This window comes from Heterodontus francisci, chromosome 11, assembly GCF_036365525.1.
Source record: "Heterodontus francisci isolate sHetFra1 chromosome 11, sHetFra1.hap1, whole genome shotgun sequence".
In the NCBI taxonomy this organism is placed as follows: Eukaryota; Metazoa; Chordata; class Chondrichthyes; order Heterodontiformes; family Heterodontidae; genus Heterodontus; species Heterodontus francisci.
Genome location: NC_090381.1, coordinates 71532411 through 71544570, shown reverse-complemented (window position 1 = coordinate 71544570; position 12160 = coordinate 71532411). Strand labels below are relative to the sequence as shown.

The 12160-nt window shown below is 39.3% G+C and overlaps 1 protein-coding gene across 4 annotated transcripts in view; it reads right to left on the bottom strand.

The window, feature by feature from the left end:
* Positions 1-3028: 3028 nt before the first annotated feature.
* LOC137375304 (ephrin type-B receptor 3-like) overlaps positions 3029-12160 on the bottom strand; it is a 100230-nt gene continuing 91098 nt past the window's right edge. For 2 of the 4 annotated variants that reach the window (XM_068042262.1, XM_068042263.1), the window contains exons 14-16: positions 10983-11176; positions 6070-6225; positions 3029-5323 (exon numbers count right to left, since the gene is read on the bottom strand). In XM_068042262.1, the coding sequence (XP_067898363.1) occupies positions 5215-5323; positions 6070-6225; positions 10983-11176 (459 nt within the window). In that variant the 3' untranslated portion in view covers positions 3029-5214. The remainder of the gene's footprint in view (positions 5324-6069; positions 6226-10982; positions 11177-12160) is intronic. The other 2 variants (XM_068042264.1, XM_068042265.1) reach the window with 1 other exon arrangement.

The following is a 12160-nucleotide window of genomic DNA, read 5'->3' as shown; positions in this document are numbered from 1 at the left end:
CATGTGGTTTGTCTTCTTCTAATTGCAAATGCTGTGCAATTCCTTCAGTTCTTGTGCTTTCTTAGTTCCTGGTTTTAACGCTAATGCCAACAGGTCTGCTAAATCCTTTAGTCTAACCTTGGTTAAGTTTCTGACATCACTCAGGGATACATCCTCCTTCCCCAGAAAGGTTATAGCAACTAACGAAGATATTCCGGTAATCTTTGCTCTAATGCACAAGAAACCTGTTTTTTTTGTTTACTTTTCCTCTTTTCAATTTTTATTACCCCACTTGAAAATGCACATCGTCGGTGTTCGGTTATCCCACACAGCGTCCCCAATTATATGTTACGACCGAGCTGGGAGGAGTGCGCTGTATTTTCTAGTTCCACTCCTCCACAGGTCACATGTATTTAAATGTTTACCCAGTTACCGATATGGTCAATCCTAGGACTGGATTTTAAAGGGTCCCCAAGGCTGAGAATGGTGGCGGGATGTCCCCTCGGTGAACGTTAAAAAAGAGTCCAGTAACTATGAAATCTTCAGCATCCAAAAAATGAATCCATTTCCATGATTTAAATATAAGTCGTTAACAATGTGTTTTTGTTGTTCTTCTTGGAAATCCAAGAACAGGTGTCTGTCAATTTTAAAATTGTGAAACATGCAACACAACACAGTTCGTCTGCCAACAACATTCTGGGATATTCTGTAATGGCTCTCCTGCAGTGCCCGAGCAATTTAAGCATCTTAGACATTGTTTCAAGACCGCAAAAGTCTACTCAATAAGTCACTCAATAACCACATGTTTTTTGTGTACTTGCTCTGTGGTATGTTTGAGGGTTATTTATCAAATTACAGAAGGTAAGTCCAGTCTCTGAAGCCAGTTTCCAATTGATCCTCCCTTTGAAAATGTTGAGGCAGAAACATCGCTTCACAGGTTTCCAGGGAAGCATGCAGCTCAGTGTGTGAATTTGAGGTGTAGTCTCAGAGCATCTGCACATGCATGGGAGTGGAATATGTTCCTATTCTATCATGTGCTAGTGTTCCAATAACAGCATATGCACAGCCCAATGCATCTTACTCTCTGAAGAAGACATAACTGTTATTAAATTGAACCAATGATTTTGGGTGAATTGGAATGGGGTGCTGTGATGTTCAAAGTGCGTATCCGACCTTCCTGATGTAACATGTACAGCATACTGGCTCATACCCAATATCCTGTGTTAGTCCCTGGAAGGATCCAGAAATATAAATGCTCAATACAATTGTTGTTTGGCTCAGTTGATGGCACTTTTGACTCTGAATCAGATTTAGTACAGATGATAAGCACATAATCTAGGCTGGCCCCTGTAGTGCAGTACTGAGACTAAGTTGTTTGTCGGAGATGCTTTTTTTCAGATGCAATGCTAAACTGAGGCCATGCCTCCCAGCCCTAAAAAGGAAATGCTCAAATCTATGATGTTACACTAAGGCTTCTATTTCTTGTACCTTCTCGTCAATGGATTTGCTGAATGCTAGCTAACCATTTAATTTAAAATTCAAATCCCCAATAAGGATTTAATAAAGATCAATTCTGAAGTGAAAAAAGAAACCAGCTTCCATAAAAGTGATGTGAGCAATGAAGATGAAATATGTACCGTGGTATTAAGCCATAAAAATTTATGGACTACAGCTGCCTCTAAATTTCCTTGAGCATAAGAATATTAACTGTCTTCACCTCACTCAATATGTTTGCAGGGTGAAAACTCTAACTGCAACATCGAACATTCCTGAGTATTAAATTCAGTTTCCTGTCAGCAAGATTGAAAAGAAACAAATGAAATACATTTTCACATGAAGACAAAGACCAGAACTTATCTAAATACTTGACTATTTTGGGTAACTTCAGCCAAAACTTAACTACAACCAGCTATTCCATCTTAAACCAGCCTCTATCTTTTAGCTGGAATTAAAGGGTTATGTGTGAACGAAGCCGACCTTTTATGCCACTTACCAGTAAAACTACCCTTTGGAAAATTAGTCAAATGCACTGTTAGTTATTTTTGTTGGATCTGAGTTTGAAAACTGTGCATTAAATTAGTACCAGAGGCTGTCATATTGAAAAATAGGTCATGAGAATAAAATCACTTCACACTGAACACAGCAATGGAATGCTTGGTGAAAAAATCTTAAAGCAATATAGATTGAAATTAAATCCAGCTATTCTATCAAAATGTCAGAATTTTTGACATCAACATAATAGCTTCTAAATATGCAGGTTTAATCCAAACTGCTTTCATCCAGTAAATCATAAATAGAGGATGACATGAAGCCCATTGTACAAATGAGCATAACTTCCCCAAAATAAGTAACAGAGGACTCAGCAAAGTACTGGTAAGAAAGTAGTTTCATGATGTGAAGGTCACACATTTAAATCCATGGGTTGCAGGATACTTGAATCCATCAACTTCAATTGCAGTTAGTTTTACCAGTTACAGGCTTAAGCTGCAAGGGCTCCTTATAATTATATTGGAATATTCCATTTCTCTGGGGGTGGTTGAAATTTGCCTATTGGCCCACGGCAGCAACACCTCCTGTTGACCAGTCACTGAGCGGTAAGTAGTAATAAAGAAATATACAAAATGGACTAAGCTATTCTACATACTACAGGAAGCTTCAAGAAAGTGAGCAGCCATTTGGGGGAGTAAAGTTTTACTTCTAAAGATCAGAGATTTAGGTATTCTGCAGGGTGTACTTAACAATTTGAGGGCGAGTAATCAACTCATGAATGAGACTGAAGATTCATTGTTAGTATTCAGCCTTAAATATGTTTTTACTACCCTTCTGCTCCTTATCACGACATTAAGACATTGTGAAACATGTCCTCAATTTCAGAGACATTCTCAGTTCATCACATTTATTTGTCAATCAGCTGTAAATATTAAAATAGTAAAAGTGGATTCCTAGTTGACTTGTACCCAGTAGAAGAATTTGAAATCTAAATTTTAATAAACTTTATTTTTCATTAGGACATTTTTTTGTCATTTTACAGTATTACAGTACTGCGTCAGGCCACTATGATAGTTTTTAAATATGTATTGAAAACTGGCTGCATTGCCAGGAAAGTATTCTTCAAAAACAAACACTACTCCTAAGGATGTTTCCAACAAATAATCACTACCATAAAACATTGTATTACCAATTGCCAACTTTGAACACTGGCAGTGACTTTGAATTTGATGCATAAAACAAAAGAAACAGGCACAAAGAAATACCATAAACTTCTTAAATAATTTAATTGCAAAAGTTCTTTAAAAATATTTCTACAAATGCAAGAATGCATCATTTTTCACCATTAAATACATCTCAATATTTTAAAAAGTTTGCAAAATACTATACAGGTATGTTTTCCAAAGTGACTGGAAGACAGCCATTAGGTCTTTCTACAAAAGATTAGCCATAGTAAGGCTATTACAGAAGTACTAAGTGGAAAGATTACTTGAGAGGAAATGGTGGGCCATGGTTATTAAAGCTTGCACCAAATTCACAGCAACAGTAACCAAATGTTTTAACTTAGTCACAGATGCCACGCAGACACCGTGAACTACTAATGAATAACCTATCACAACAAATAGTTCAAATTATTTTTTACAACACAGTGTTATCGTACAGTACAATTTGGAATTAAGGGTCTACTTTTGTGATTTAGGATTGCAGAACATTCAAATTTAACTGTTGCATTCTGCACATTTTTGTCTTGTCTATATACAATACAGGCATATGCTATTTAGAGTGGCAAAATATACACAGTCTGTATTTATTGTTTAAAGCCCACACATTAACAAAGGAAAATATCTAATAATATGTACAAATGTACAGTCTCCTCTATCATGTTCACTTGGAATATTGAGTAAGGGAACGTTTGCAGATTAACTAAGAATGATGTACTGTAATACAAGCTAAATTAAAAATGCTTATTGCCTTTTCCATATTTTGTTCCACAATTACAGACTCTGCACACAATTGTTTACAAAGGTTTTATGTGTCCTTTAGAAAAAATAAAATTTCCTGTCTTTTGGCAATGACAACAAAATTTAACAGCACTTGGTTAAACAGATGGCCATGAAGTTTCTTCAGTCATGTATAGTCACTCATTTTTCTTGACAGCTCTCACAGTTAAAGGTTTTAAATCATTTTGGTGGTTTAGTCTCTGCTTCTATAATTCAGAAAGTTCTGTCCAACTCTTCTCCCATAGGTGACGACTTCATAAATTCAGATGAAACCAAAGGAATCCCAATCATAAAATCCAGAAGAAAGACTCTACCCTGCATTACAGCAGTTTTGAATCTGTCAGAATCAGTTCATTGTTGAGGCTTTTGTCATCCATCTTTGCCCAGGTGTTATTTGATTGAACACTATAAGAGCCGTTTCGTACTATTCTTGGCACAGCATTTCCTTCACTTGCTAGTGCACAGGTAGAGCCAATACATCCAGTAATCCGTTTACTTAGAGTAACCATAAATTATAAGAACACCTGGGAACTTCAAGTGAAATCTTATATGCATGATAGTTGGGCATGTGTACTTTCATTTCCCTCGCAAGATATAATTATCTTGATGCCAGTATTCAATGCTCAAGTGCCACACAAGTTGTGAAGAAAGGTCATTTTGGACCAAAAGGTGCAAGCACACCTTGAAGGCATTCCTGTTTAGCTATTCCAATCTGGCTTTATTGCAAGTTGAGAAATAGGGACTAGCTCAGACTCTAGTTACAAGGTTGCCACGCTATATACAGAATTGTTCAACTTTATTATTTTTTTCATAGATGCTGCTCTGAAGGAATGCAACACACAAGCTGAATATCAAATCTGTGATCCAATATTTCATGTGGTATCTTTACACATTGATTTAAATAATTCATCTTCAATATGAAGACTTATGTACTGGCTTTTGGGCAGATCTTGCCTCCCATGGCAACTCTTGATAGTCTTTGATATTGTCACAGGTTTGGTGCAATAGGAGCAAAATTCCATGAAACAAACCAATTGCCCAAAAGACATAATAACTATCTTCAGACTGCATTCCTTTTTGGAGCTCTTTCAGACATTTTTCAATTCATGCTACAATTATCCTTGAACTGAGGGTTGACTTGAAACAATAGTTCTAGGTGCTCCACACAGGAAAAACTGGAAGCCAGGCACTGCACGCAATTATTCTACTTGACTTCAATCTTAATCAGTTCCAGAGTTTTTTGCTGTCAGACTTGCACGGGAAGCGTCTGGTTCATCTGTAATCTCATGTCCTGAATGCTGCCGAGAATCTTCTTCTGGTGCCCAGCCAATGTGACTCCTATCCTCAGCAGGTCCCTGCAACAGAATGTACATTTGTTACATTTTCTTTGGCAAGTTATTTTGACTGTGTTCCAACAAAAAAAAACAAAGAATGTTTGATAATTCAATTCTGATGTCCTCAGAATGTTCTTTCTGCCTCTAAAGCTCCGAAAAGTGCATTTTCCAAAATTTATGGGGAATATTAAAGCAATGTTTCACAACTGTCCTAATTGCTGACTTTGGTTTCTCTGCTACATTTGTTTTTGAGACATTTCTCTATCTTCTAAGGTTCCTCTATTTGAACATAATACTTTTGTATTATTTATTTTTTTTATAAAAATGAATATAGCTCCGATTGCACAATGAAGCCTTTAAATGCCATTAACTGCTTGGTATTATTCTAAAGAACATTGGAAACTAAGCATTTTTTTTGGAAATGGAAAAAGTCCCTTTTTGATATCTCTCAAACCCAACTTCCCACTTATTAATATTGTATGTAATATTCCTGCTCTACATATTAATTCTGTGGTCCCACTGATGGAAAAATACATGAAACTATTTGGTCCCATTGATGGAAAAATACTTGTAATTATTTGGCATCTAAAACCCAAGCATGAAGCCAGTGGCTTCCACCTGGTATTCTAGGGACAGAGTCTACACTTTATGTATAAGGCATATCATGATTGAAATGGCTGCTCCAGTTGTACATGTTTTTGTCTCAGCCTTAGTTCATCACAAATTCCATGAACAGGCTAGAGAAAGTGATGAGGGTTAATACTTACTCTGCTGTCATCTGAGCAACCAAGTCGAAAGAGGTGAACCCAGCATTAATAAAATTCTCCTTGTACCGACCCATTTTAATTGCATCTAGCCAGTCTCCCACTGTGGTGAATGTGGTGTAGTCAGGAACAGTACGGTCCAAAAGAGGCTGGGAAGGGCTGTGGGGAAGATAAGACAAAATCAGTCCACACCTTAAGCCCTGCTTACATCAGTATCCAGAGTGAGTCTGGAACAAGTCACTTCAGGTACTGAGGATGATAAGGATCACAGATGCCCTGTTTATGCTACTTCACATAGCAGGTCAGTTCTGACCATTGATAACTGATTGAGCATGTCTGTACTGCTTAAAGATCTAATGTGACAAAAGGGGTGACATCAACTGCTGCTGATGTTTCCTGTTTCCATAGGCATTACTATGTAACCATAAAGTAATTGTGCCAATGTTACTTCAAGCTTTTTTTTTGCAAGGTCCTGACTCTGAAGCAGTGCTCAAAATACAATTACAAGTTACTTGCCCCTTGACTAAAAAAGGCTTGTTTATAAATGTCTCTTGTTCACCTTGAACTGTGTGTTGAACTTTAAATGGGCAAAATTAATACCAAAAAGGAACAAAATAATTCTTCAGAACCAATGACAAGTGAAATGAACAATGAAAAACTAAAACAGGCCTCAACAAAGTGAAACTTTTGAAGACAGAAGCAATAGAGGGAGAAAGCATGTTTTATTTTACTTTTCTTCTTTTTCAGTGCAGAGTACCCCAGTCCTGACCAGCTGACAAATGGAATTTTCCAACATCATGTTTATGTTCTAACCTGCACCTGGGGAGAAGAGTATCTGTGTTGGCTGGCTGTGTGTGTAATCTGGCACAAATTATTCCGGAGCTCAGTCTGTGCTAGAGTCTCAATGTTATGCAATACAAAAAAAACACTGGTTGCCACTAGCTAGAAGTCCTTTGCAATTACTTCTCTGTCAACCTTCTGGTTGTGCAGTTTTACATCAAGAGAATTTAGTTTTATTTTTCACCATGACCCAGATTTTGCGGTGGTAATTGTCATGAAATTGTTAGCATTCACTGTCATTACTCCTCTGAAACTCACAGCAACTTCTGGAGTTCACACATGCATAGTTAAGCACTGAAATAAATAAGCTGTTGTTAGTGATTCTACCCTTCTTTAGAAGGTGCACTGTTAAGGCCCCCCAGAATGCAATCAATTAGAAATCATTGAACTGATGTGAACTTCTACTGTTAAGCTATTAATCTCACTGTAAAAACACTTGTATAACTCACAGCTTGTTGAATGAGGTGTAACTGTTTTTTAATGGCGTACTTGTTCATAATTACCGCTAAACAGCCTCAATGGCTCTGAAAGAGTAATTTTATATTTGTTGAATGTCAAATTTCATTATTATGATAAATTCTACATATTTTAAAAATAATATTGTTTGAAGTTTGTTTATGATATTTTAGCTTCTACTTTAATCCTATGTGTTTGTCCTAATCTTTTATTTCATTATCTGTAAAAGTTAAATTAAAAGTGAAGGGAGTCAGTGGTTTATACTTCCTGGTTTGCTGTTTCTGAGACTACTTCAATGCTTTTATATACATGCTTATGGGATATGAGCATCACCGGCAAGGCCAGCATTTATTGTCCATCCCTAATTGCCCTTGAGAAGGTGGTGGTGAGCCACCTTCTTGAACTGCTGCAGTCCATGTGGTGTAGGTGATTGGCTACTTGCCCTGCTTGATGACATCACTGCTGCTGGACACCTGGAGATCTCCTTGACTTGGCGCCAGTTTGAAGCTGACGTCAGGAAAGGGGAACTCCACGCCACAGTGATTGCAAGATCTTTGCGGATCTTTTGTCAGATTCTCTATGTAAGGAACCAAAATCATGTTGTCGGATTTCCTTCATGACAAAACAATAAAACACTTCTTTCCATATGAAGTGTTAAAATATATAAATTCTGTAGCTATAAATAAAATATGTTAAACATACAGCTATAGTATTTATGCCCGTAGCACACTGTTAAGCCTGACTACATTGCCGAAGGAATATATTTATATGACAAATCCTGAGAACTGAAGAAGATAGTCTGATAAAAGAACTACAGTTGAATAGAGTGAGAACAATTAGCAATGAGGACATCAGGAAAGAATTTGAGGCACAGTTTAGTTGAATACTATATAAAGGTTAGTTTGCTTTGGATATGTAAAGTGTTTTATGAGTGACAATTGCCAAGAAGTTCCGGCCAAGGCATCCACAGAAAAGATTCAAAGATAATGTAAAACAGACCACACAGGAAATGGATGAGAATTTTTGAGGAAACAGATCAAGCAGGCATGATTAGACAGCCCTAGCTAATGACCCATCCTGTCACATGGGCCAATATTGGAATAGGTTTGTTAACTGATGACGACATTGATGATACATGTGTGATAAAAAGCACAAAACATCTGAGCCCCTTTGGGTATTTGGGTCTGTGGACCATATCATTGCCAATTGAACATTCCAAGCCAGCATACAGGTATGGAATGTGTCATGGTTGCAGTAGATGTACTGTTACTTAAAGAAAATAATTTGAGGATCTGTTTCTCTGCACCTCCATACAGGGGCAAATAGTACTTCCTCAAGGGCAGGTCTAGTTTTCCCTTAGTTAAAGGAATAAAGTAAAAGGTCCCAGGTCTTCTCAGGGCACCAATCCTCTTAAGTTGCCTTTTCAATTTTTCCCCTTAAACTTTTGAAATGAGGGAAATAATGCTTGACAGACACTCTATGTAATCATTCCTCACATAAGCTCAAACTGAAATGGCCATTCAGGGTATGTGTTTCATTTATTTCCACCTCCAGCAGTGTTTAGATCAAAATTAAAATCATATGAATCTAATTTGGTACATCTTTTCTAGTTATACACAAAGAGAGTGGAGGGAAAAGAACAGATGTCTTCAAACTTTCATTCTTGAATGAGCAAACAAATACTAAGCAGGATCTAAGAATCACCATTTCCACCCCACCTACCAGTTTTGCCCACTTTCCTAACAATGTTGATTAAAGTTCCGTTGGCACTCGCAAGCCCCTAATATATCAACGAGGTGGCTATACTTCAAGTAGGAACTTAGACAGTGAATTCCGAAAGACGATTCAATGGGGACATCATAGCCAAATTTACAATTCTCACCCAACATTTGTGCACAGAAGCACATAAATTTTTCAGTAAGCATAGTGATCAGCATTATGAACACTAGCTGCTACTTGTCCCTCCGTACTCTGGGGCATTTAACTCAGCAGACTCAGGTTATGACGTGAAGACCTAGAAATAGAGCCGCACCCAGTTTTGGATGCAGGAGGAACTTAGTTCACACTTTCCCATCCTCCAGCCTGAATGATGAAGCCTGAAATGCTCCATATATTGGGCCTCAGGTCGCAGCAGCCCTCAGGCAAGTGGTGTCAGGGGTCAGGGATTGGAGTCTCAGTTGGGATTGGGAGGGGTACCTTGTTCAGGGGGTTGGGGTCAGGGCCTGGGATCAGGAGGATGACCTGCATCAGAGACTGTGAGGACCATTGCTGGAGGAAGAGGGAAGATTGTGGCTGGCAATCAGGTGGTTGCGGCTGGGAGCGGTGGCGATGGGGAGGGAGTGGCAGCAATGGGGGATGGTGATGTTCAGAGTGACAATCTGGTCCTTTGACCTAGAGCCGCTAGGAGCACCCCTGCTCCTTGCAGCTCCACATTCACACAAGTTACTTACGTTCTTTAATAAAAGCAAAATACTGCGGATGCTGGAAATCTGAAATAAAAACAAGAAATGCTGGAACCACTCAGCAGGTCTGGCAGCATCTGTGGAAAGAGAAGCAGAGTTAACGCTTCGGGTCAGTGACCCTTCATCGGAACTGGCAGAGTTAACATTTCGGGTCAGTGACCCTTCATCGGAACTGACCCGATGAAGGGTCACTGACCCGAAATGTTAACTCTGCTTCTCTTTCCACAGATGCTGCCAGACCTGCTGAGTGGTTCCAGCATTTCTTGTTTTTATTACTTACATTCTTTGTTGCAGGTGATCCCCAGAGTTAGTCTCCCTAAATGCAGCCTACGATGGTACTGGCTGCCTCGTGGCAAACCAAACTTGAAGAGGGGACCTCAACAGGTGTCAGGCTAGAATTGGAGATTTTGTTTTAGTTGAAGGCTTCATCTCTATTACCAGAAGCAGACTTTGTCTAATAATCCCTTTCGATTTATATGTTTTTTATTAACTTGTCTATTGCTACCTAAAGCTTTCCAGAGGCTCATTGTTTATTCCCATCGTGCTGCTAAGCAATTTTTTTTTTATTTTGTGCAACCACTCATGTAACTAATACACCTCTGTTTGTATTCTTCTTTCATTCTTTAGCTAGGTTTCTTATCTGTCTTATCAATTAAGAATCACCTGACCTTGTGACCTTTAGTTCAAAACAAAAAGGTCACTTCATTATTGTTTCCTGTCTATCACTCATCAGTAAGGATCTGGATGCACAGACAGAAAGAAAAGATCCAAACCATTTTGAAAATCCTCAAGTGTCTTTCCATTTGCTGAAGAGTCCATACTGTTTTTTGTGGTCCCACAGATCACCTGACATAACAGGCATTTATACCAAAGACCAGGAGATAACCAGGGTCATGACCTATACAGACTCCATGCTTGAGCAGCAGGCGCCAAGATCAAAATATTAAACTTGATCACTTAAACTGTCAGTATTTTAGTTTGTGAAATAAATGTTCATTGATCAAATGAAGGTCTTTTTTATGACATCCTTATTATATGAATAACCAAAGATTATATTATCTAATATAACGATTAAAAAGGTAGGAAATTAGTCAAAATCAAAGGTGACATTTCTGTGCAGTCTTTGAAACAAAATTTCTACCTTGTGATGAGACATACCCTGGATTGGCAATGGAGACTACCTTCAGGCTAGCTGCATTCCTAATGAGTTTGTCCAGTGTGTTTACAATTTGGGCAAATTTGGGTCGGTTGTTACGATCTTTCACCCAGCAGTCCAACATCAACTGATGTAGGGCAGTTGGACAGTCCATTGGAGGGGGCAAACGGTAGTCCTGTTCCACAGCATTGATAACCTGCAAGGGAATCCAAAGCATTATCAGAGACTACAAATACACTCAGTTCATTTTCCATAGCTCTCCAGATTCTATAATTGTGCCTTTGGAATGAAAAACTGCAAATGTAAGAAGGGAGGCAGACAGAAACCAATACCGGAATTTAATGCCCTTCCCCACACCCGGAAGTAGGCTAGGAGGCAGGGATGGGTGTAAAATCAGGTGGGAGGCAGGGGGTGGGATGCCATGCCCGTCACAGACCCGTCCCCTCTGCTGTTTTGCCAGCAGCGGAAGAGGTGGCAAATGGCCCGACCGTCTGTGGCTAATTAAGGCCCTTAGGTGGAATTTTACCAGTGGCAGATGGGCACTTCAGCAACGAAGGAGGCTGCCTAGTAATGCATGGCAGCCTCCTTGCAGGCTCAGGAGAGGGGCCCTCCTGATTGGGCACCCTGTACCCAACTTCCTGCCTCAGAGGGGCGGAAGTCCTGACCGAGGCCAATTAAGGGCCTGAGCCACATAAAATAGTAGCGTGGCCTCTAGGCCTGACAGAGGCGGGCTTGCACCCGACTTTACAGCCGGTGGGCGGGGCCACCACCTCAATGTTAAATTCCAGCCCAGGGAACTACACTGTTGTTGGTTAAGCATCAATTGTAGGAAGATTACTGGAATATCATCACAGAGACATTGAGCACTTGGGACAGTCTATGCTGATCAAACAGAATCAGCATGGATGACTCCCCAAAGCCTCTCCACCATCTACAAGGTACAAATCATGAATATGATTGAATACTCTCCACTTGTCAGGTTTAGTGCAGTTCCAACAACACTCAGGAAACTCAACATCATCCAGGACAAAGCAGCCTGCTTGATCAACACCCCATCCACCAACTTAAACATTCACTCCCTCCATCACCAGCATACCCTGGCTGCAGTGTGTACCATCTACAAGATGCACTGCAGTAACTCAGCAAGGCTTCTTCGACAGCACCTTCCAAACCCGTGACC